Genomic DNA, 25,950 nt, shown 5'->3' with positions numbered 1-25,950 from the left:
TTGCTTAGTGTGTAAAACTTGTCATTGGCTCAAAAACAGCTTGTATGGAACCTTTATTTTCTTTTCCTTTCTGGGGCCCAAGATAATTTCCATCCACTGGGAGTAGGGAGAAGTTGCTCTCAAAAGCAGTATGGGGGAGCTGCTGATGCTGTGAGCATCACCTTGTTAGAGGCAGCATTGACAGAGAGGCAGGGGAAGGAGCCCAAGTGAGCTAAAACATAATTCTCCCCAGAGATGGCACCTTAGCACTTCACCAGCTCCTCTCTTTGTGTTCAAATAGAGGTAGGGATGCTTAAAATGACAAAAGTTCATTTAGTGGTTTTCAATGCTGAGGAGACCAAGGTAATACCAGAGATTTCATTCCTTGCTATCAAACCTCTCCTTCTTTATAGGTCGCCCCCTGCTCCCTTGGATCAGGCAATAACCCATCACAGCTAATCCTGACACAGCCCATGGGCCAAAGTCTTTGTCCCCTAGGGATAGGAGGGAAAACCTGCTGCCTTAGAGCTTTGTTGCTGCTCGTGCTGCCACCTACATCTGTGCCATTATCCTGCCAACAGACTATGTTTAAAGTTCACATTTCAGACTAAGTGGTCACTGGAGGAGCATGGAGGAAGCAGTAAGACCCCCATCAGGCTTTTTTGGCCCTTAAAGGAGAAAGACAGTGGTGCTAGGAATGCTGTCAAGAGGGAAATTGGAGAAAGAAAATTATTTTTACTGGGTAAATCCAGGGGGCTTTGAGAGCTGAGTGGCTCTCCAGCACACACACTGGAGGCATCCTGACAAAAAGGCATCCTCTCTGACCTGAAGCAAATGCAATGAGTGGCAATCCCTTCTATAAGAAAGCTATGGGTCTGACAGAGCACTCTCATCCCTCTCATCTTCAAGGAAGCTGTGTCCCCCACTCCACACTGGGAGCTTGAGTACCTCTTATTTAGCAGTACCATTTTCAGGTTCTTAGCTGGGATAAAAAATCAGCCAGTGAACACGTGCTGCCTTTGCTCCCTAGGAAACCCTTCTGTATTTCTGCAGTTGAGCACAGCTTGCACTGGCCAGACCTGCAAGCACAGGGAGCATGTAGTGCAGAACAGGGTACCCATTATTGCCCACCATGGCAAGGAACACTGCTGGAATTGCTGCCAGCTCAGTCCCACAGAGACAAAATCAAATTCCTTCCAGGTGAACTAAGGTTCCCATTGTCTTGGAGAGCTTTTTCTGTGGTGGTAGGGCTGGAACTAGAAGGTCCTTTGGTCCTTTCCAGCCCAAACCATTCTATGAAGTAACTCTTGCTGGAAGCAGAGCTGGCAGAGGCATGTTTGTTTCCCTGTCTCCCGGGAAGTGTGCAGGCACAGCCCTGGATGTGCTGGACCATGCAGGAGGCTCAGCTCTCCCTCATCTGCCCAGCTTGCTTTGCAGTTGCCACAGAGATCAAGTGGGGTGGGGGCTTTTAGAATGCAATGCTGTGGGAGATTGAGATTTGCTTCAGCCAAACCAGCCAAATTAAAGAAGGTACCTGCAGGTAGTTTCAGAGTGCAGCCAGCAGCAAAGCTCCTGCCCCCTTTTGTCAGAAAGAGTGAAGGTTCAGCTATCAAGATATCACAGCTCACCCTTTCCTGAGTGTGGCATGAGTCCATCCATCACTGTTCTCTCTCAGTCTTCAATCTCTCCTCAAGACCAACTGCTGATGTGACACCTCCTAAAATAAAAAGATAGAGAGAGACAGTAACAACTTGCTTGCAGGGCAGGTGGAGATCTCAGGCCTGAGGGAGCCAGCCTGTCATATTTGTTTTCACAGCTCTCCACAGAGTCCTGGCTGAGGAACACCTGAGAACTGCAGTGGGTCCACTGAAACTCCAGTTTCCACCACAGGCAGACTGCCTTCACAGGAAGCACAGCAAACCACCTCCCCACCTCATGCACTTCTAGTCTGGAAAGAAAACAGGCCAGAAAGTGACTTTTTCCCCTGCAGGAGTAAAAACTGAATTTGAAAGCCACAAGCGCTTTCTGTATCATATTTGTTGTGTGAGTTATAGGCAGAGGCAGGCTGTGAGTGTGAAAGGTGCTGGAGAGAAACAATGTCTCTCAGCACCAGTCTGAGCAACCCCTGCTTTTCCAGAAATAAAAGGAAGTTGGACCAAGAAAAGAAGATAGTACATGGATATTTCATACTTGGCAAGAACTAGGCATAGACTGGTAAGCCCAAATGGATTTGGGAACATGCCTTAGAAGAGAAGCAGAATTCATTTGAAAGGATGGGATTTGGAGCTGCTCTCTTGGTTGTTTTCCATAAATGTTCATGAGACTAAATTTTGATTCACCAGTGTGTTCCCAGAAAATGAGAGCTTGGCAGATACTCAGACAAATACTCACTGGCTTCAGTATTTGCATTCAAAGCACTTGGGCTGCCACCTCCAAAGCTTTTGGTGGCTTGGGAAATATCCAGCAAAAGAGCCCAACCCCAGCATATAATCTGTGTGAGTAAACACAAGTGCAAAGAGTGTTTTCTAAATAACAGCTATTGGATGTGATGACAGTGGTGAAAGCAGCCAAATAATCAGGCTAGACATCTCTTGGTTTAAAATTCATTTGCAAAAATCATTAACACAATCATTGCAAAATAAGCAGAAATATAATCACTCAGGGATAATTTGCAGAGGAATAGGGCTGCACTCACTGAAAAGAGCTGTTATGAGATATGAGCCTGCCTGGCTCTGGTGACTAAGCCCACAAAGTCCACCACCTCCAAAGGGAAGCAAAGCTGGCCAGCAGAGCAGAGCTGGCAGGCACTGCTTTTTTGAGCCCAGTCTAAGGCATGGCTTCCCCCTCAGCAAGCTCAGCAATGCTGCCAACCTGCAGTGGGGGCCAGGCTGGCTGGCCTCCTTCCTCCTTGAGCAGGCCCAGAGCTCAGGTCTGACTCCTAACACCCAAGGGAATAGACAGGGAAAAGGTGTGAGGCCAGGGTAGGCAAGGCAGGACAATTCCTGTGCTCAATCCTCCCAGTTTCCATTCCCAGGTACTTCATATGACTCCCAACCTTGTTGAAGACTCCCCTTGTGATGTCCAGAGTTTCTCTGTCACCAGAGGCTGGACTGTTAATACCTGGTAACATCATCACCTGCCATCCTCACTGACCCCTTCTTCCCAGGAAAAGTGCCAGAATCTCTGCTACTCCTCATCCTGGGCATTCCTGGGCAAGCTGGGATGAGCTAGTCCTATGGCACAGGGAAAAGTCTTGCCCCACACATTTATAGCTCTCCAGCCATGTTTCCAGGGCACACAGCTTCTTTGAAATATTATCCATCTGGAAACCTCTGCAATACTTTTCACAGAGAGTACTTTTATTTACAATTACCTTCAGCCACTGGTATTAAATCTGCATTTATGCCACTTGTCCCTGCTGCTGCTAGGAGCCCTTAGGAACAATTTCATCTGTAGATGACTTGCTTCAAAGTCTGGGCATTTTTACATCTCTCCTGCTGTCAACAGCACAAACAAAACAGAACATGGTGAAGGAATAAAAATGTAAAAGAAATATGGCAAGAACAAAACTGAAAATAAATACAAGAAAAGAAATGAAATTTCCATCACTGGAGGAGATTAAAAGTGACCTGTCAATGAAAAATAGATTTGGTTGGAGCACTTTAGTTCAGCGTGTGCCTATTCATTTTCTGTCCCCTGGAATACTCTGGAGAGAGGGACAACTAGTGAGATAAAGTCACTGGATGTTCTGGCAGTAAGATTTTGTCAGGTGTGAACCAGCCAAGTTTTGTTAAGCTCAGTGTTTTTGTGTTGTTTGTCCTGTGCACCTTGCCATAACTCACATGGTTGAGAAACACCTGGGAGAAAAAGTTCCTCTGCTAAAGATTTATCAGCACTGAGCTTTCAGTCAGCAAGTAAGACCTGAAGGACCAAGGGTTCCCAAGCACAAAATGAAGATGATCAATCTGACACATCCTGACATGTCTTATGGGAGGAGAGGGATATTAGGTAGAAGAGAAAGAAAAGGCCACTAAAATAAAATCCATCCATTTAAAGATGTCTCTATGGCATTTTCTAGAGTCTCCCCTCAGCCCCTTCTTCCCAGCTATCTTCCCTGCCAAAGGGGTGTTTGAGTGACACCAGGTGTGCTATCTCCCTGGGATATGCCCAGCACAGCAACAAGGAGCACAAAGCCCTGGGAACAAGAATTGAGGGCTGTCATGGACACCAGGGATTGGATTTCTGCATGGAAGATTCCTGGCAGGACTTGAGTAACAGCAGTACCTACCCACTCTTAGGTCTTGTCTACCCAGCCAGTGCTGCCCACCTAAATCAAAACAAATTGGGCTAAATTAAACCAGAGCAGCCCACTTTGAAGCATGATTATTCCAGCTTTAAGACCATTTGGATAATAAGTGGACACAGTCACATTGATGAAAATGTGCCTGTGCCTGCAGGCTGTTTTGATAAATGTAGTTTAAAAAAACTGATCATCTTTTTGTCAGTGAAACTGCAAGGGACTCACAAGGGACTGGAAAGATTTAGCTCTATTGCTTCTAATCCATCAAAACCAGTGTGAGCAGTAACACTGCATCCAACTTGGCACAAACTTGATCCTGATGGACTTAATATAAATTAAAATTAGTATGAATGGAACATAAATAGAAGTGTCCTCACATACTTTGGAAGATTTAACTGAAATCAAATACTCTGGGAAACCAAGCTAATTTTAAAGTAAATGTGTCTACTCAATGTGTCTAGTTACATCATTGGTGTAGCTCTTACAATTTTTTTCCCTCTTTATTAAGAGGTTTATGCTAATGAAAGCTCTGAGGTAGATGCATTAAATCAGCATAAGCCCAGTTATACTGATAGAGATTATGCCACTTCCCAAACCTTATGGCAATGCCTTCCTACAGGGAGAAGCCTTATTTCATGGCTGTGTCTGACCTCAAAAGCACAGGAGTGTGGGAAAAATGTGACAGAAGCAGAGGAAGAAGAGGACAGACTTGGTATGAGATGCAAATGAGGGTTACTGACAGAGGCAGTATAACCACTGTCCACCACAGGTGCTCCATCACGATAAGCACACAGGCCTTGGGGATAAGGAAGAGCAAAGGCCTGGCTCCTCTGTGCAGGCCACACAGTGACAACCTCATTTATTACATCAGAAGGGACAGAGCCTCCACTGGGAGGGGAAATATCTCCAGCTTGCAGCCTTGCTGCTGCTTGGCCATGTGATGCACACCACCAGAGGCAGCCCTAGCCTGCAGCAATCGAGTTTCACACAGCCCCACCCTCCAGGGAAATTGCATTTATTGATAGGATTGGACGATGGGAAATTGCTTTGCCATCGCTCGATGTGTCCTACGTCAGCCTGCCCAAGGGACTCTGGCCAGAACAACCAGAGGTACTGCTGACACCTCTGCCCACAGTCACTAAAACATCCTTCCCTACCTTCCAGAGGGGGAAAAATTTTTGGAGCCAAGATTAAAAATTACCTCTACTTATAGTATAAGTCCAGAGCCTCACTCAAAACTCAAAATTCTGACAGCAACACATTTACCCACCAGCCCCTGTCACAATGTCACTGTAGTGATGTCATTAAGGCAAAACCTACCAAAGCACAATTCTCCCCCAAATGCCCTAAAGCACACACACCCCCCACATGGAGACACTGATCTAAGATGTTCTGAACCTCCAACTTTCCAAAAGGCATCAGCCCCCTTTCTCCTCTTCACATGAAGCCTCACAGGTGCCCCAAGGCCAAACAGCAAAGGTTTTGCTGCTGCCTCCCTTTACCATAGAAACAGGAAAGTGAGACAGCTCAAAAACTCCCAAATGCAAGGGAAATGCTACCCCATCTTGTACTGCAAAAGAGGGTGGAGAAGTTGTCATATTAAAAAAAATATTATGCACCAAAAAACTGTTTTGAAATGTGATTAAGGCAGGTAATTAATAAAAATTTAAAAAATAAATTCCTATTATTTTCTTAGCCTAAACACTGCAAAATGAATATGCTCTGAAAGTGTTCAAATATCCTCCACCCAGAGGTTCTGAAATAAACTAACTGTGCCTGACCACACTGCTTTCCTATGTGGAGACAGACTCCCATGCTTGGGCACCTGGACAAGGTTTATGGGATGGGACAACTGGAGGCTGCTCCTGAGCTTCTGTTTTACTTGGCTGGTAATTTACGCTTTAGCTAAGGTACAAAGCAGGTATAAAGCTGAGCCCTGCAAAAGCATTTTTGGGGTGGGAGAGCCCAATGTTGGTGATGGGAGATAGACACACATGAGATAGAATCACCTGGAACATGAAAAGAGAACCCTGCCATCTCCCTGTTCCTTGACTGATGTATGCATCACACCAGGGCCAAGGGGAGCCACAGCCACCTTACCTGTCTGGGGAATTAATACTCATGTAAAAACACTGCACAAAAAACTAACACTGCCTGGGCATGATTTCCCCACTGTTCTGAGCCCCAGCACCAGCCAGTTCCCATTGCCAGGCTGCCTCCCACTATCCGAGCTAATCCAGGGTTACTGATTTACACTGCTGTGCCCTGCCACTGATGGGATTTCTCTTCAGCAGCTCCTGGAGCCACGGGCATGCTGCTTGAAGCATTCCAGCATAAAGATCTTCTTCTGGAGAGCTTGATTAAGAAACCCCAGTTCCAGCTCTCAGGTCACCCTCACTTCAAAGCTAGGAGGTGGGGAGGAAGCTCATGTCACAGTGATGGCCCTTCTCCAGGATATGGGAATGCCCCAGATTGCAAGGCAAAATGTATCCTGTTTGCCATCTGTATGGCAGTTGTATTCTGCTAAGTGGGCAGCTTTCCTTATCTCTTCCACAACCAATCCTCTCTCAGGGCAGACATCTGCTGATAACAGGCTATTAATTGTCACTGAATGACTGATAAGGACTACAGCATCCCATTGTGAGATGCTCCACCCAGAGGGAGCAGCCAAGCATTCCTACCTGGATATAATCTTGAGGTTCTGGAACCAGCACAGTTTCTCCACTGAATTTCCCAGAACAGCTGCCTCTTCCACTGGATCTTCAGAGGAAGACTCCACCTTTCTACAGGATCCCTGCTCCAACAGAACCACACCCAGCACTCTTGGAGGACTGCAGTCACAATTCCAACTGGACTGCTACCAATACTCTGACCAACAAGGTGTCAGGTTGTATTCTGACTCTGTCAGTGCTGTTTTGGTTTACTGCATTTGTTTTATCTTTTTATTTTCTTCCCTAATAAAGAACTGTTATTCCTGCTCCCATATTTTTGCCTGAGAGCCCCTTAATTTAAAATTAATAGCAATTTGGAGGGAGAGTTTTACATTTTCCATTTCAGGGGAGGCTCCTGCCTTCCTTAGCAGACACCTGTCTTTCCAAACCAAGACAGTGAAAGTGACAGGTTGCTTTTATGCTTGAGGGAGGGTTTATTTCTCCATGAGAAAAAGAAGCTCATTTAATGTCCTGTTGAAATATGAGGTCCAGAAAGGCACCAGATGGCCTGTAATCTCCCATCCTCCTCCAGAGATCACTCTCTACACCGTGGTACAACAAAAGCTGCACACTCAATAGAGCATGTTTTGGAAAAGTGGCCACCGGCAAATAACGATTGAGCGTCAACACGCCTCTGGTCCAAACCAGCCATCCTAGTCCACAGCTCCTATCCTGGCTGTAACCCAGGCTGGGCAGGAAACTATTCTACAGCCTGTAAAAAAAACTAAGCAAAACAGGAGTAAAAAAAAAAAATCAAAAAGCCATTTAGCAGAATGGTCTTGGCACGCCACCAAAACCAAGACAGGATGAAATTGCCACAACAGGCTTTGGACAGACATTGAAAGCATTTCTCCCTAGGAATCCCTTTTCGTTCCACACAGCTTTCCAAGCTTGGACTTGAAGAACCAGAACAGACTGCTCTGAAAATTTACATCCTTCTTTGCAGTTGTTGGTCAGGGATTCAAATCAGAGCCAGGATCATGGTCCACAAGCAGTGGAGGGGGCAAGGGTTTATTGTGGGTTTAAAAAACAACACAAAGCAAAACAACCTCTGCACTGTCCATCCATGCACTGTTAGGTGCATTTCTTCTCTTCCGTTGGCAGGTTCAGGAGTAAAGTCTTTCACTTTAATCCTGATAATACTTTAATACCTCAAGCTTATGCCTGCAACATATGCACAGGGAACTGGACAGCAGCATATGCACATCTTCTCCACCTCTCGAGTCTTAAATTTTAATCTTTAATTTTTGAAATAAGTTATTATTTTATCTTCTCCTTTGATGAACATTACTCCCCTCTTACCCCATTCAAATACAATTTAGCTAATTAGTAAGAGGTGACCATATGCAAGTACATGCAACTTGATAAAGGCCTAAAAGAACACCTGATGTGTTCTATATGCCCTCATGACTGCTGACTGTCTCTTTCCCAGCCCTCATTTACTGTGCACCTAAGTCATTTGGCTCATGTCTCTCATTTCTACCCATGCAAGGCTCACTTGTCCTCAAGATGGGGAAAGCGCCTGAGCAAACCCCTCTTGCCACACACCAGGGAAGCAAAACCTCAGGGAAGTCCCCAGGTTCCAACACAAACCACACAGCCACTGCAGAATACCCATAATTCACACAACATAACCACAGCCCAAGATCTGAGAAACCCCTGTTCTTCTAAGAGATTTCATTTCCTCCAGTTCAGTTACTACTGCTGCACTTTTTTGTCTTCTGACCCTTGGCAGACTGCAATAACTGCACAGGGGAAATCCAGAGTTTTGCTCAGGATGGAGCCAGGGTTCCAGTCCTTGGTAGTTAAGCCCTGCACTAGGGCTGTGGTGGGCATGGCTTCTCTCCAGCCCAAAAGCTAAGATGAGGGCTGGAGGGAGGGCATGGCTGCACCTCCAGCTCACTGGAAGCTACAGCAGGTCATTGTCATTATCCTTTGCCTGAGTGCTGCCATGATCACCTGGGACAGAAGAACGTTTGGGAGCCAAGAAGAATTCCCACTGCAATTCTCCTTCTTCCAGAAAACTATGTTGTGGGTTGCAGTCACAAAAGTTGAAGATATCCTGGTGATATTTGATAGTTTTATCTTTCTTTCTTCAAATTTTGTCCCGTACAAGTTTTCAATGACCATTTCCCTTTTTTTTTTTGCCATTTGTCACTGTCAAAGGAAGAAGGGAGGCAAGTCTGAAGTGGGGGGGACAGGAATAACAGGATGGAGAAGGATAATACAAGACTTTTTGGCTTGATTTATTTTTTAAAAACTCTGTTCCGGTCTTTTCCTTCTGGAGAGAGGGGTGAAAATTACCTTTTTATGAAGAAAAAAAACCACAAATAAAACAAAAACCAAAATCAGAACAACAAACAAACTGGAAACCCAGAAGTGGTAGTTAGGTGTTTACAGGTGTATGTCTTTTCTTCTGTATACAGTGTTTTAATTCCAGCTGGGAGGAGTAGCACAGGATGAAAACCTCATACCTTCTCTTGGACTTCAGCTTCAAATGCGTCATGTCTTGGCATGTTATCAACAATTACAGGGGAAAAATCTCTCTCTCCTCTCTATACCAATCCTTCAGTGGTGTATTCCTGGTGGTGGGCAGGACAGGAGCAGTTTCCCATCAGACTCAGAGCTCTCCAGAGGTGCCCAGTTCCAGGGGTTGATGGAGACCTGTCAGATCTGTCACATGCAGGCAGCAATGCCTGAGACGTTTACAGAAATTTAACAAACCACTACTCAGTCTCTGATTGTGCTGGGGGTCATACAGCAAAAGACAGCCACTGATGGCATTTCCCCCTGCTCCCCCAGCTGGGTGTATGTGGGTGTTCCAGTTTTTAAAGGAAAGGGAATTAAATGACACTGGGTCACTGAGCTTTGACTTAAAATTCCTGGACTTGACTTGGTCAATTACATCTGAAGAAACTGGATTAATTTCCTGATCCTGGGAATTTTATGATTGCTTTCAATGGTCACACCAATACCTCCTCTAGCTTATTTTAAAAAAAGTTGCTTCCTGGCAGAGGTGAGATGCTATTGTCAGATTATACATAAACAAGAGGAATAAGTTCATGCAGTCAATAACACAGCACCACATTTGTGTTCTAAACTGAAGAGTTACTTACTTCTATCCAGGATTTTTGCAGTGTTATTCAACTGCCTCAGAAAAAGAAGTGAACAGATCTCCATGACTTCTCTGCCAGCACAACACTACCACACATCTCAAAGGCATGGCAGGAGGAGCAAAGGGGCAAAATGTCCTATGAAGGATTGTACAGAAATCAAGACTGAGGGGAGCTGCTTTCCCCACCAAATCATGAGCAACATTGGTGGGAGGGAGAGGAAAAATCACCCAACTGCTTACTATGATGCCTGACTTCAAGACTCTGGGTGCTAAGCTCTTCCCTCAGCTATTTGCGGCATGACATTCAGCTCTTTAAAAAATAAAAATACAATAAATTGTGTCTTATGTGGTGCTGCAGTCCTTTGCAGGGAATGTGAATGAGGTTTGCCAGCCTTCTTCATCTTCCACAGTAAAACATCTTAAATGATAATGTGCCAGAGAGGTACAAATTCTGATAATTGACTTTCAGTGTTCATTTCACCAGCAGTTTGTAGGTTTTAGTTTTTTAAAGGAAAGGAAATTAAATGGGGAAAAGATTGCCCTATGCTAATTCTCCAGTTAAACTCAGAGGAAACTGCAGCAGATAAGGTTCCCATAGCAATTGGAATAGGTACTGAGCTGCACAGATGAGACCTGATTTCTGCGCTCACTTTTGCTGCCGGTCGTTTATCTCCATCCAGCACAGGGAAAAGCAATTACTTGGAACAAGGAACAAGGGAAAGGAGCCTGTGGCATCTGTGATTCATTCTGATGGCCATTCTCTGGTGTGGTTGGATGTGCCAATATTGCAGCACAGCCATGCATCAGTGTATGTACCTATGACCACAGCAAAGCTCCCGGGTGCATCCTGCCACTGGCTTTTCTGGTGGGTTTAACTGTGAATATTTGATAGGCATTGAAGCAGGATTTGTCAGGGATCTTTACAGCCCCAGCCTCCACAGGACAGAGTCAGCTGGCACTGCACCAAACCCGGCAGCAGAGCACATTTCCTCCCACCCATTGCCGCACATTTTTGACTACCCTGGCAACAACCAACCTTTAATTCGACACAATCTGCTTCCAATGAAACCATATTACCTATTAATTTTGCTTTATCTTGCCTGAGCTGATGATTATTGCACCTGATTATGTCTTCCTTATCCCCTGAGCAGTCATCCACAGCAAAGCCAAGGAAGTGCAATCATTCTCCCACCTTCTTCCCAAAGCTACTCTGCAGCACAGGATCAGGCCCATCAACTCCTTCTGCAATTCCTCTCCAAAATGCCCCAGCAGTGCAGTTAAATTTGTGGGTGTGCAGTCCTCAGGATCTCATTTTCCCAGCTGTGCTGCAGCTCTTTTTCTTACCAAGTGCTCTGGGACTTTTCCTGCACTCCATGAATTTTCTGAAAGAATTGTCAAATGTTCATCGGTTTCACTCTTGGATGCATTTTCAGTGGGCCGTGCAGTTTTGACCAAGAGCAAGTCCCCTCAGATAGTCATTCCTCACCCCCTTTTCCAGACTGAGACTGCCTTGAGATCCATCATCAACAACTAGGATTGCATCGAGCGCCCTGTCACTCCTTTCCCTTCCAGCGACAGCTGAGGCTGTAATTCCTGACAGTGCAGCCTCCTTTTGTCATTGGCTGTGATACATTCCTGGCTCTCTCTCCCTTGTACAGAGGTGACCTAGTAATGCCCTTTCCTTTGTCATCCTCCAGCTTCTTGTGTACCTCTGAACCAACTTACTTATTTCCTGTGCTAGCACCCCATTGTTTCCTGCTTTACAATCCCTAACTTGTCTCCTTCACACCTTTAATCTCTGCTCTCTCTCACCACCCTCACCACTGTGGTTTCTTTTCCTCCTCTCAACACAAATGTACTTTTTTTTTCCTTTTTTGCTACAATGTTGTTTTTCTCTTCCCAACCAGTGTCAGTAATGAAGGACACTTCTGACAAAAGCATGCCTCAGTCTCCATAGCTGCTGGCAGGAAGAGTTGTCCCCAGGGTGTAAAAGAAATACTGGAAGGAGAGGAATTGTCCCAGATGCTTCCATCACAGACATGAAGGAGAGAAGGGAAAAGAAACCACTTTGGGAAGGAGAGAACAAATCAGTCTGGGTTATGGAGGAAACGTCCCAGGTGCCTCAGAAGTGGGTTTCTCTCTCTGTGATGCTGAGCAGCTGCTGGGCTGGAGGAGACCATCCCTCCTGCCTCACGTCGGCCGGCCTCGCCACGCGCCTCTTCTTTGGCTGCGGCAGATCCTCCGCTGGGGAAATCAGCTGCATCAGTCTCTGCAGAGAGGAAGCTGCTGTTAATTAAGCTGATGAGCAAACTGACAGCCAATAGTGATCCACAAGCATTGCTGGGGGCAAAGGCACCTAGACAGCACACATGCCAGCTCCCTCTTCCTCTCCTGCTGGATGACCGTGAAACAGAGGAGGAGAGCAGGTTCTCTTCAGCTGCTCCCAATGACAGTAATTCTGTCTCTGTGCTCAAATCTGGGCTGTGGACTGATAATCTGATATACAGCACTTCTCACAGACCTGCTACTGTGAGGGAGGATGCCAGCAATTAGCACCACAGACATTTTCTGTAGCAATAGAAAAAACACCATAAAACTTTTATTTTTCTTACACCAAATAGCTTTCCATTGATTTTCGTGGGAGCTGTGATGACTTTCAAATGGACTGATCATCAGATGCTGGGCATCTCCTGCTGTGATCCAAAGCAGGGTGGTAGGCAATGCCCACCTCAGTGGCATTTCCCAGGTAAAGCAGCCCCTCTGCAGACTCGTTTCTGCCCCAAACCATCCTCAGCTCCCCTCTTCCAGTCATCCAGACTGTGATGGTGAAGGCAGGGGTAGTGAGGCAGCTGCCTGCCCTTAGGTCCCTCTGTCCTGTGCCATGCAGGGTGCTACAGGCTGTTCCACACACATGCATGCAGTGTTGGGACAACTTAGAGGAGTTTCTTCTTACAAAACTAAAATATCTTTGAGCTCTTCAGCAAAAAGTCCTGGCTCACAGGGACTCTGCAGTGAATTTCTGGTCTTTTTCATCCCCTTTTTTAAGTCTCTCTGGTGCCACATGATTTCCTGAGCTCCTGGTTTCCTTTCCCTTTCCATCCTGCAGCTGATGTCCTGCAGCTATCTGCCAGTTCCATGGGACTTTATCATTTCCCAGCTGAAATCTGACTTTTACTTTTTCCATCACAAGCTCAGGACAGTGCATGCTCACTCCCATGAAGAGTGCATGACAAGCAGAGCAGGCAATTCATCCATGACTCGTTGGATTAATTTTAGTGCTCCCACTCCTTGTGAAGTGCCTGCCAGAATCACAGATTTTGTTAATTTATTCAAAACTATTTGCTCCATGATTTACAAAATTCACCTTGGTCTGCAGCTTCTCTGTGGGTACTTATTGTGAGTTTTTAGCCTTTGGAGCTTGAGCTGTCTTAATCAGGGCATTAGGAAACAACATTTTTGTCTCTTGGTCAGCCAAGTGTAACGAAAGGTATCAGTTTGCAGCAGTGACTGATCATAATTACCAATTACAAACTTGCTTTCAGTGAACGCTTTGCAATATTCAACAACTGTCCCTGGAAATTTGTGTAAGGAAATTAATTCACTACAATTCTGGGGTGTGACTGGAAAAAAAGAACAGGTATATTCTGAGAAATTTTCTTTTAAAAACAGGTGCAACTACCCTAGAAGGTATTTCATGGCTGGCTTTAATTCTGCCCTGAATCAACCGAGGTTTAGCAGCCAATTCCTTCCCCTACACCTAAATTGCATCCCTGGAAATTTCTTCATACTAATGTAGCTGAGGAGTCCCTGGAAATTTCAATTAATCTCATGTAAACCAGGACAAACAGAAAACCCCTCGATCTGAAATGGGCCAAATCAGTTCCTCAGGTGTGCTCTGCAATGAGCATTAACACTATTCCCAGCAGCATTTCAGTCCAAGGGCTTGAAGCACTTTACCCCTGGTGAGAGATATTGCTTGTTTAACAGGCAGGACATGTGGGCAATTACTTCTCTGGCAGCTCCAAGCTCTCATTTAGATGCCAAAAGCTTCTGAGCTGTGGGGAGTCAGACATGTAAGCCACAGATCCAGCTTCTCTGAGACAATGGAACAAATTAAGACTTCCTGTACCCAGCTCATCCCTGGATGTGTTGGCAATGCAGGGCCCTCCTCTCCATCGTGGCTGTCACAGCTACCTACAGCCACAGGGATGCTCCTGCTCACCTGCTCCCTCTGCCCACCCCACCCTCCAACCAGCCCCAGTGGGGATGGGGAAGGACCTGCAGAGAAATTGTGTAGAAATTCAGATGTACTGTACATCACTCAGATCTTTCTTCATGGGTCAGGTGAGGTGTCATCTCCATGATTGCATCTCCCTAGACAGAGTTCTTCCTAGGACAAGAATGTCTACAGTGAAAGAGGACAGGCTCAGGCACAGGGTAGGCCTTTACAGCTCTGTGAGCAGGTGCCCTCTTTAAAAACAATGGGTAATTTCTTTTTTAAAAACAACATGGTCCTGACCCAGGACTACAAGGGACAAGAAGTAAAGGCAAAACAGATCTTGGTTTTTCACTTGGTTTGCATTGGTATCTAGTGCATATATGCTCTATATATGTCTATATATTGCATGATCATCCAGCATGATGGTGCAACACCACATGGAAGACCAAGCATTTGATGAGCAGCCTGGAAGCAGTGCTGAGACCCTCCAAATTGACAACAAGAGCTACAGAACATGCTGGGGAAGTGTGATTCTCACCAGCTCTTGCCTTCTCAGAGGAGAAACGTGCCATGTACCTCTCCTCCCTGGGGCCCTCCCTGAACCATCCAGGGGAGCAACAGCAACACACCCAGTGACCATTCCCAGTACCTGTTTCAGGGATCCTTTGGTTTTCAGGAGGATGAAGATGGCATAGAGAGGAATACAGACCATGGAGGAGAGTGCCATCAGCCAGCCCAGCACGTAGCCCCAGGGTGGGTACTCGTAGGAATTGTTGTATTTCAAGGGTGTGTGCTTGATCAGGGAAAACAGGAAGGTGCCCTGGGGAGCAGAAAACACAAAGATAAGGAGAGCCAAGGGGCAGCCAAGGCTGGCAGCCTGGCCACCCTGCAAGGACTGGCTGCTCTGCAAGGGTGGCAGAGGGTGCTCTGTCTTGCATGAGCCAGCAGGACCTTGCTGGCTGCACAGAGTTCTCAGCAGTCTAAAGCCTTCAGGCTTCTGAAGAGTCATAAGCAAAGTTGGCAGCAGCTTTGAGGGTCCAGCAACACTGAGACAGCAATTTATTCATATCAAAGAGAAGAAGTGTTGTTCTGCCTGGCAGAAACAGTCCAGAGGAGCCACACAGGCACAGATTTAGCCCTCCCGGGGCTCTCTAGCTACAAAGCTCTCAGATAATTTGGGCTGGTTTGAAAATTTCCCAGACCTTCAAGTCTTGCTGAAGCCTGGGGACAAAGGACTAAGAATCTTTTGTAAGTTGTAGCTATAGATCTCATCTGTGTTCCCATTGAGGTCAAAGAAAACAACTCTCAACGTCAGATCGAAAACCAGAATTTGGCTGAGAAGGCATGTAAAAGTCAGTGGAGCAAGACGAGACAAATTCAAAACAGGCAAGAACTTGCCTGAATTTGGGTGCATTTTATTTAAACACAGTCACAGAAGTTTTGGAAGAGATTTAATAACACAGAAAGCAAATGGCTATAGAAAGATACTTCTGAACCATGGGCAGTGCCAGGAACACAGACTGAAGCAAGTATTTCAGAATAGGGTAATTTTCACTAGTCTTCTATTCATAGGTAATTTGACCAAACCTCTCCAGGCTTTGAGGACACATTTCCTTTTGCCTTCACAGCAAACAATTGGATTTTCAGGCTCAATTAATTTTCCAGGCAAAACATAAGGCTTTACAAAGGAAATAAATAGCTACCTCAGCTACAGACAAGCTTCTGCTTCTCCATACAATCTTAAAAATTTACAGCAGCACCTTGAAGCTAAATCAGCCTTTCCCACTGAGAATTTGGGGACCCAGAGGGACATGTCACGATGCCATAATTGCACTTACCAAGCACAGACCCGGGGTGAGCACCAGCCAGCAGATCTTGATCAAGGGCCACGGCCGGAAACCAATCATGTCCTCAATGTTGTCATAGAAACGGTTGGCACCTTGGCCACCAACCAGCACAGAGACAAAGTCACAAGTCAGATGGGTTTTGTTTTCTTCAACCACTATTCACATCAGATCCCAAACTTTCTTTATCCTTGGTGTTTATTTCTGGTGAAAACATGGCTATCTTAATATTAGAGCAGCAAAGGATGGGGGTTTCTGGCATTGAAAAGGCCCATCTGTGGCTAAATAGAGATGGAGGGGTTTAATTTCACTCATAAGTGTCAGAAAGATTGACACTGAAGAAAAGCACAGTCCCTCAGACGGCAGCAGCTGTAAGTGACAGGATGCAGCCATGCACTAGTAAGGACTGCACAGGGAAAAGAGGTGCCTGGTTTACAGAGCGGCAAGGGAAAGCTCTTGCAGGTTAAGCATTGTGTGAGTGCAGAGTGCTAAAAGGAACAAAGAGAGTGGGGAACACCTAACAAAATCTTCTCTTTGTAAATAAACATGCTGGTATACCAGGGAAGTCATGTCAAGAATCATTACTGAGTTAGGCAGGATCTCTGTCATCTCAAGAGCCTGTCTTCTACAGAATATTTTATTACTGACATAAACTCAGAAAACCTGGCAATTAAAGCTCTTCTGAAAACCAAACCTTCCATCTGCAAGTGCTGCTGTACTGTCCAGTGAGAGCTGTCTGGTGGAATCTGATCTCCTCTTCTCATTAGTTTCACTTACTGGATTGGTTTGTTCACAGTGTGTGGGACCCACCTAAATCTCATGGTGCCCAGGAATGGGATAAACTTCAGAAAAGCACCTAAAAGTCCTGCCACCAGCCAGGCTCTAACCACTGACTCTGCCCAGCCCAAAGTACAAAGATCAAACTTATGCAATGGCATAGAGGAGACTACAAAATGCAGATGGATTTCAGCAGACCTTGCAATAAACTCTGGAATGTGTTCAAGTACAAAGAGCCTAATGTTGGCCAGAAAGAGAGAAAATGAAGAAAAATCAAAAAGTCATTTCTAACCAAAACTGACCAGATATACCAGACTGCCTCAGGCAGAATAAGACAACAATATTAGACAAAAAAAAAAAAAAAAGTGAGCTAGTCTGTCCAGAAAAAGGGTTCCCAGTTAAGCACCGCTGGGATGAAATAATATTGTATTTGCTTTATTAAACTTCTGTCTTGGTACTTAAAGGATTCTGCTTTTGGGGACGTTCATCCATCTGTGAACTCACGCTCCAGCCACAGTTCCCAGTCGCAAATGTGATAAGAATTTGCTTCTTTGTATCTCAACCCCAGAGTGCTGGACTAGGTAAAATATGTGCCTAGAGAACTGGCCACACTTCTGAGTGCTTGGGATTTGGTGAGTTCTATTTTGGCTAGTGGTTTTTATGTCTCAGAATTAAATTCTCATATTATGTTTCCCTTAAATATTGCAGTTCTACAAAAGCACATTATGTATGCTCCTTTCTTTGTAATTCTTTGCATTATATTCTATATCCCATGACTAATGCTTGCAGAAAATCTCTTTTAAACCCAGCTTTTTGAAGTATTTGGGGGGAAGGGGGAGGATAATAGTGTTTTGAACACCTCTTGGTGTTGAGTTGGCAAGTTAACAAGTAGCCTTAAGCAAAGACAACAAGCTGTGGTATATCAAGGGACATGCATATATATTGTGTGGGAGTCCAGCCTATACCAGAGAACTTCCAAGCTGTAACTATCATGAGGATTCAGATAGCATTTCTGAAAATATATATGGGATGAAAGGAGTTGGTATATAAAACTAATTTTGCCAAAAAGCCAGAATCTTCCACAGGGTGAAAAAAAGAAAAGAGAGCTATAGATCATGTGAATTGCAATTTAGAGCATGAGGACAGCACAGTATCTTCCACAGAAACACACTGTCGTGTCAGATAAATTAATTTATAGTACAACTTCATGGCAGACAAAGTTTCTCTGCCAATTTGGATCTAGGATCTAGTCAAAGAGACACATCAATTAAAGAAATACAAAAATACCCAGCAAAAAGAACACACACACATCCATCCATCCATCCTCCAAAAAGAAAAAAACCCCACAACTTATGTTGTTAATTACGATGTGCCTCCACCTGTCCTTGTCCCTTTTCTCTGTAGAACAACCACCAGCTCCTAAATTTCCATGGCCACTGTGGCAGTCAGTGGGTGATGTGATGATACACAATGGGACTGACATGATCATCCTCAGAGAGCATGTGAACAGGATGTTTTACATATTCTACATGTCACAGGCAGATGAAAAAGTAATCGAGCTTAAGAAGTCATCAGTTCAACTACTCAACACTGACTTTTTGACCAAATTAGAAGCTGGAGGACACATAGTGGAGCAATGTGCCCTTCCTTCCCAGTACATCAGAAGGATTTCTCCTGCAGAGAAAACCATAAAAACATCCCCAAAGAGATTTTTGTTGGAGTGAACAAAGATGTTTGCTTTTACCTCCATTGTTCCAAGACAAGGAAGAATGGGATGCAGTCACTGGATGGTTAACCATGAATGCTGGTACCACTTCCCTTGTTCTGATACACCTTCAAAGTGGTTGTGTGCTCCTCTGACAAATCATTTATCCTCGTAAATTCACAGGAATAAATTTCACACAAACCTAACTAGAGATTTGCCTACATCCTTATCTCTTGTCCTTACAGAGCTCTTCTCATTTTACACAGCTTATAAACAGCAAACGAGACCCAAATTAAAAGGGACAAAGATTTAATTTTACTTTTACCATATCCAAAAAACAGTGATTTTCACAGTTCTGCTAGTTTGGAATCTATTTCAAAAAAATCTCTTCCTGTCTTTTCTCCCAAGTTACATTTATTTGCATTCATCTGTATCAAATTCCACCCACTACATTGCAATAGGTGATGACTGTGGCTCCACATCTCAGAATCATCCCAATGGATACTAAGCCTGTATCTGCTCCCTCTCTGTGTCAAACCTTGCAGCATCAGCACCTGCACCAAGCCTGTGCCAAGAGCCAGCCATGGAGGTGTGGTGGCACCACAACTGCACATCCTCTGGGCACCAGGCACACAGAGCAGGCCCTTTATGGCCCATAAAGAAGCACATAAGGCTGCTCATAGCCAGTGCATCTGAGCATTCAGCACACAGAGACAGAGCTAGCCCAACAGGCAGGATGCAGGCAGCAAGAGGCTGCCATGCCATGCTGGAAGTCACTCTGCATGTGAGCAGCAGAATCAGACAAAGATTTATCACTGCACAACATGGGCTTACCCCAGGGCCACCCACAGGTACCCTCTGGCATCAGTTTGCTTTAGCTGTGTAGAGTCCTAATGATTTCAGCCCTGGCTCTCCTGTAGTGAGGGAGGCCCTTGCTTTCTCCTGGAGCAGCTAATCATAATGAGCATGCTGTGACTGCCTGGAAAAGATCCTCTGCAGCACATTTCAGTGGCACCACATTGTGAATCTCAGTATTCACAGCCCAGGCCTGCTTATAGAAGATCTGCCTTTCCCAAAGTGGAAGGAGAGCAGAGAAGAGGCAGGGGGACACCAGAAACCCTCCAGCACTCTCCTCTAGGGAACATAATCCACAAATGCAGTGCTGTGTGATCCTTCCACAGGCAGGGAGCAGTACAGAGGAAATCCTCAGGTCTCTGGGAGAGCAGCTGCCTGGCAGCAGGGAAAGCTGCCAAGTGGTGGGTGGCTGGCGTATGTGCTGGGAGAGGGGAAACTCAGAACACATATTTGTGTTAGCAGAAATGTTGTAATTCTTCACAGGGTAAGCAAGAGGCTCAGCTCTGCCAATTGCAAGGCTGGGGGAAAAAAACCTCTTTAATCAGCACTAGTCACTTCTTTCCCCCAATATAACACCTCACCTTGGTCCTGTGACTACATTTTGGACCAGAATCATCCCAATGGATGCAAAGCAGAAGATCAAGAGGGTAAAATCAGACTGTAGGAAGTGCCACAAATGAACCCATGGTGGTGAGGAAAAGGGCCATTTCTCTGTCCCTCACTACTCCATCTCCCTTTGAAGCTGCTGGGGCAGCATCACCTCTTCTGCTACTCATTGCCTGCCATTTCTCCTCCCCATGGGTCATCAGAAAAGGCATGTGGCCTGTGTGACTGTAAAAATGGCATTAAACATCAAAGCATAATTCAGTTTAATGAATTAACCTAAAATGGTGATCCCCATCCTGTCACAGATGCATGGGGATCTCCACGTCCCTTTAAATCCCAAAAGGATTGGGCAGAAGGTGACTCAATTAAAATCTGGCCAGGGTCTGTTACTGCAAGCTTCCCTTGAAGGACATCTTTCTAAAATAAATCTTTCTTACACATCTGCTTCTCTTGCATTCTCTGGAGCCCAAGACCAAACATCTGGACTGGTTATGCTTTCAGTAAGAGAGGAGTTTATCCAAAACAGCAATTGGCTCCTGCTATGCATAAAGCATTTGGAGAAACTACTAAGCCCTTCATCAGCAGCTGCACTACAGCCAATGCAACCTCTATAAAAGCATAAGCACCAAAAGGAGCACACAGGGACTGACTGCACAAAAGGCAAAGGTGAGACCAAATGGAATTGGCAGGTGGGAGAATCAGAACAAGGAGAAGAGACTGACTCCTCACACAACACCTCAGAAAGCCATGGAACTCCTTGCTGCAGTGTTTTGTGGATGATAAAATGGTTAGCCAAATCAACTGGAAAAAAATACCAGAAAAGAAATAAATAGATTTCACTGCTGGCACTGGAAATTCTTGGGCAACAAGCTGAGTGTTGCATCTGGTTCTAGGAACCCCAGAAGAAGAAAGGCATGTAGCTAAGGGTCCAGAGAAGGACCATGAAAACTAAGAGAGGACTGAAGCACCTTTCCTGTGAAGACAGACTGAGAGAATTTGGGCTGTCCAGCCTGGAAAAAAAGAAAACTTCAGGAAGACCTTGTTGCAGCTTTTTAATGTATAAAGGGGCCTTAGAGTGACATGACAAGGGCTAGCAGTTATAAATTGAAAGGAGGGAGGTTTAGAATGGATACAAGGCAGAAATTTTTGACTCTGAAGCAGTGGAACTGGTTGCCCAGAGGGGCTGTAAATACACTATCATTGCAAATGTTCAAGGCCAGGTTGGACAGGGCTTTGAGCAACCTGGTCAAGTGGAAAGTGGCCAAGAGGGTGGACTAGATGACCTTTAAAGGTTCTTTCCAAAAGAACCAAAGCCTCTGTGGTCAGGAAGAGATCTCCCATAGGATATGAGAAGAGACTTTTCTTACTGCACAGACTAACAAGCAGTTGGTTTCCTCCTGATACTTCCTAAGCTCAGTTTTATTCAGCTCCTGAGTAGTTTAGTTACAAACTTCACTGAGAGCCAAAGCAATCCCTCCTATTTATTTTCAGAGTGCTCTCACAGCCTAGGTAGGTAGGAAGTAGGAATCATGGCAGAAGTAGCACATAGCAAGTTTGCATCCCGGAATTTTGTGTTAAATTAACTGGCAGGACTACACTAAATGCACAATGGTAAGCAGACAGGGACAGACACCAAAGAACAGCAGTCATTCCTCTATATCTGATTTTCTAATTCAAAGGGCAGATGGGAAAAACAGCAAGGTAGTTCAATATGAGGCACCTACAGAGAAGGAACAAACATACCTAAACTAAATGTGGAGCAATTAAGAAATGTTGCAAGGAAACACAGTGAAAACCAGACAAGAAAGAACATAATTACAGCACTTCTTTGCCTCCTGAGGATCTTTTCTATCGACTCTCACTCTCAACCCCCCATTCTTGCCTTGATAAAGAAAAAGACAGGTTTTTGTCCTCCACTTACCATACACCCATCCTATGCAGATGACTTCAAAAATAGCCAGGAAGAGCAGGGATATGCCACTGGCAGCATAGAAGTCAAAGAGCTGGAAGATGTACATGCCACCCTGTTGAAGAGGTAGAGAAAACAGAGCCATTGCAAGCCTTGTTCTGTGTCAAGGAAAATGAGTGGGACAAGCAAAAGAAGAGCAGCAGAAACACTCAACCTAGAGCAGGTGGGAGAAGAGCCTTCTCTTGGGGCTGCCCTCACTCTGTTCCAAATGCACAGTCAAGCCTGGTGGCAGGAGAGTTTTTCATGCCCATTTTATGATACTGCTGGGCTAGGCTGGTTTCTATGTGCATAAGAGCAGGAGCTGGTTTGCTTGGTTGCTTTAAAACAGTTAGGAAGTTCCCAGAATCATTTTTTGAAATACCATGTAGCAGTGCAGAACTTTGCACCCACAAAATTGAGATCTTGAGCAAGAACATTCAAGATACCTTGTTTTACCTTCATCCAATCTTACACACTGCACAAGTTCCAAGCTCTGCAATGGCAGAGGCACATGGCTTTTTTGTTGCTTCTGACTTTGAGCTGAGCCCTGCAGAGCTGCCATCAGCTACATGCACAGACCCATGGACGATTTTCATGTGATTTCTCCTAGACAGAGCCTCTCCACATCAAGAAGATCCTTTCAGATAATGCTGAAGGGCTCTAGACACAGTGTCACTCAAATTGACAGGTAGGTGTTGCCTTCAGCAGGTCCTTAGCCAGGATCCAGCTGGAGGATCATTCATCTGTGCCTCAGGGGATTAACAGGAATTAGCTGTCACTTCAGAGCTCATGCTAAGACCCTCACCCAAGCTTGTGGCACACACAGAGCACAGCACCATGCAGGAATAGATGCAGCTGTTAGCTGCAGAGCAGTGCAAACACCTTGTGCATGGCACCACACCAGCACAGCTCTGCTCCTGCTGGTCCTGGGATCAGAGCCTTCCCATGGGCTCCAGCAGGGTTATGGCACAGCCATTACCCCCAGGCTCCTCTCCTGCTGCTCTGCTTTGTGTGGAAAGCAGCCAGCAAACGATCACTGCCCTCAGAAGAGCTTGTTTTCAAACAGCTCGGCCTGTTTGAGCTCCCAGGTCTGGTATTTGCACAAAGCCTGTGTCAGGCAGCCTCTCTGGGCGGTGGGAGCAGCATCTCTGGAAGGCTCAGGGACACAGTGAGTGCACCAGTGTCACACAGGGTCAAAGCAGCACTGGCTGTGAGAGACACCAGCTAATGGATTAGAAATGAGAGACAATTAACAGCATTGAAGACAAGCTTGCTGTCTCTGCCCAGACCTCCAGAACTGTGTAGCAGGGGTTTGGTGCTCAGCTGTACAGCCCTTGCTCCTTTCTCCTGCACTCCTTGCTCACCTCAGTGACCAGCAATAAGCCCAGAAAGTAGCATATGACTGCAATGGCCAGGATCAGCAGCTCCCGACGCCCTCTCTTCCGAAACACTGCTGGGAACATGTCAATAATAGCTGTCACCATGCTTTCCACACAGACAAACTGCAGGAGAAAACAGGTCAGAGAAATCAGCATCTCTCCTTCCCCAAGCACGCACTTGCCCTCACTGTCCTTTTTCCTCCTACCTGCCAAATCCTTACTTTTTCATTTTTTTCTTTTAATCTGTCTTGCTTCCACCAAAGGCCAGCAGAAACAGAAGGAAAAGGCCTTGTTATCCAGGCACAAGGGCTAGGGTATAACAGAGCCTGGTGGACATGCAAGACACCCTCTGCTCCCCTTGTGCCAGCAGCAGAGTTTCACACTGCACTCTGCAGGGCTTGTTCCTGGTGTAACAGGCATATGGGATGAAGACATGGGCCCACCAGTGAGGAGAAGAGGACACAGGGATTGCTCTGGTGAGATGCAGCTGGGAGAAAACAGCCCAATTCTCCATCCCAGACTGTCTGCTCTGTGCTCTGCCTCGCCCTGCAGGGTCCACAGTTTTGAACGGATGTAGGTGGGGCATCCTCACATACACGCAGGGAGAAGATGCCAGCAGAAATGCCAGCCCAATAACCCCTGGCTCTGAGCTCCCACAGTGTGAAAGTGCTGCATACAGTGCAGAGAACCTATTTAAGGTACCAGCCAAGCACAGGCCCACCTTATCCTTTCCAATGACCATGGGGAATGCTCAGGGTGGGGACAGGCATGTTAGATGAGGAGGGGGGTTTGTTGTACCTGGCTGTCCAGTCCCAAGAAGAACAGCATGAGGAAGAAGAGGCAGGACCACAGCTGAGACACAGGCATCATTGTTACTGCTGTTGGATATGCTATGAAAGCCAGACCAGGACCTGCCAACAGACCACAGGATGACCATGTGTGCTCCTATTGCCACAGCTTCTTGACCACCCACAGCCAAAAAGCTGTGTTGAGGAGCACTGGTCCTGCAGACCTCTCTGCAGACACCCATAGCAATAGAGGATGTAGAGAACATCGTGGGTTTCACCTCAGAAGAGCACCCTCCCCTTCAGGCTGTTTGTTTTCCTTTGGCTCTGAAGTCTCCCAAAAAACTTACCTAATTCAGCCACTTCTGAAATAGGCACGCCCTGCTCTTGAGCCATGAAGCCCAGCACAGAGAAAATGGCAAAGCCAGCAATAAAGCTGGTGGCACTGTTCATGGTGCACAGCAGGAGGCAGTCCCTGCGGGAAGGAGACCAGAGAGAAATGGGGGTTTCCTGCTTTAGGATCATGTCTGTGCTCAGTTTCCCTAGCTGGACAGCACTACCAAGAAACAGAAATGTTGTTCTGGAACCTCTCAGAGCAGAGCCAAGAGTTCAGGAGTAACACATGGCACAGTGGCGGAATGGGGCACAACCACACAGCACATAACAATAAAAAAAAAAAAAAAACAAGAGTCCAGAGAATAGCAAAAACAACAGAGAAAATGAAGAAAAACAGAAAATTTGAAGAGGAAAGAGGTTGCAAAAGGAAACACAGTCAAGAAAGAGGAGTATCTGAAAGCATGAGGACATACAGGTTCAGCAGGTCTAGTAAAATGAGGGTAAGAGGACAATAAAAATCCTCACTGACAAGGGCAGTGTCTACGCTGTCTTTATTAGCTATGCTCACATGGAGGCTGGGATGTGTTGTGCTACTTGTCCTGAAACTTCTGTGCTCTTGCCCCTTGTGAAAATTGGGCACCACTGTGAGCTGGCTGCGCTGGAAGCCCCACACCCCTGGATCCTGCCTGGGCAGCTGCCAGAGCTGACCCACAGCATCAGCTGCCATGGGGCAGGCACTGTGGACACAATTGGGACACCCAGAGGTAAGCTGCAGCACAAGAAACCTTAGGAACTAGCTGAAGGAGTCAGCACAGCACTTCATTGGTGCCTGAAATATTTTGGGAGAGCCAGGAGAAAGTATGAACTGCCCAACCAACAGCCATGGCAGCACCTATCAGAGAACAGGAGAGATGATGTTGTCTCCCAAGCACAGTTCCATTTTACAATCTGTACTGGGGCAATATGTGAAAGCACAGCAAAGTCCCTGCTTCTCAGGGCTCTGTAGAGGGTGTCAAAAATGGTCCTGATTGCTCCACTGAGCTCCATGTCAGGCCATGGATACAATAGATCTGTAATCCAAGGGCAAGGAGAAGGCCAGACAGACTTGATTAACCCCCTTGATAGGATCAAAAGGCCACTGGCAGTACATTACTCTGACGATAGTAAAGCACTGGAGACAGGAGGCCCCCATCATTTTGTACCACCTCCCCTGCCCAGCAAGTGATGGCAGAGCTGGCCATGTCACTCCTGCCCAATCACTCTGTCAAAATAGAGTGTGCTGTCTACACAGTGCCTGGAGACACTCTCCATTTCCATTCCTTCCCCTTCTCCAGCCTCTCATTTAGTGCAGGAGAACACTATTAAAGCCATTTTCTGCACTCCTCTCTTCC

The 25,950-nt window shown here is 45.9% G+C and overlaps 2 protein-coding genes across 3 annotated transcripts in view; both read right to left on the bottom strand.

The window, feature by feature from the left end:
- LOC102073051 (sodium- and chloride-dependent GABA transporter 1) overlaps nucleotides 1-9,067 on the bottom strand; it is a 43,422-nt gene extending 34,355 nt beyond the window's left edge. The window contains exon 1 of the mRNA XM_005482686.4: nucleotides 1,608-9,067. The gene's annotated coding sequence lies outside the window, so the exon portion shown is untranslated. The remainder of the gene's footprint in view (nucleotides 1-1,607) is intronic.
- Nucleotides 9,068-9,215: 148 nt separating this feature from the next.
- SLC6A12 (solute carrier family 6 member 12) overlaps nucleotides 9,216-25,950 on the bottom strand; it is a 37,618-nt gene continuing 20,883 nt past the window's right edge. For both annotated transcript variants that reach the window (XM_005482687.4, XM_074538947.1), the window contains exons 9-15: nucleotides 24,574-24,698; nucleotides 24,237-24,349; nucleotides 23,424-23,561; nucleotides 22,033-22,135; nucleotides 16,163-16,263; nucleotides 14,974-15,144; nucleotides 9,216-12,374 (exon numbers count right to left, since the gene is read on the bottom strand). In XM_005482687.4, the coding sequence (XP_005482744.1) occupies nucleotides 12,228-12,374; nucleotides 14,974-15,144; nucleotides 16,163-16,263; nucleotides 22,033-22,135; nucleotides 23,424-23,561; nucleotides 24,237-24,349; nucleotides 24,574-24,698 (898 nt within the window). In that variant the 3' untranslated portion in view covers nucleotides 9,216-12,227. The remainder of the gene's footprint in view (nucleotides 12,375-14,973; nucleotides 15,145-16,162; nucleotides 16,264-22,032; nucleotides 22,136-23,423; nucleotides 23,562-24,236; nucleotides 24,350-24,573; nucleotides 24,699-25,950) is intronic.

This window comes from Zonotrichia albicollis, chromosome 4 (genome assembly GCF_047830755.1).
Source record: "Zonotrichia albicollis isolate bZonAlb1 chromosome 4, bZonAlb1.hap1, whole genome shotgun sequence".
NCBI lineage: Eukaryota > Metazoa > Chordata > Aves > Passeriformes > Passerellidae > Zonotrichia > Zonotrichia albicollis.
This window is presented reverse-complemented; position numbering and strand designations above follow the sequence as displayed.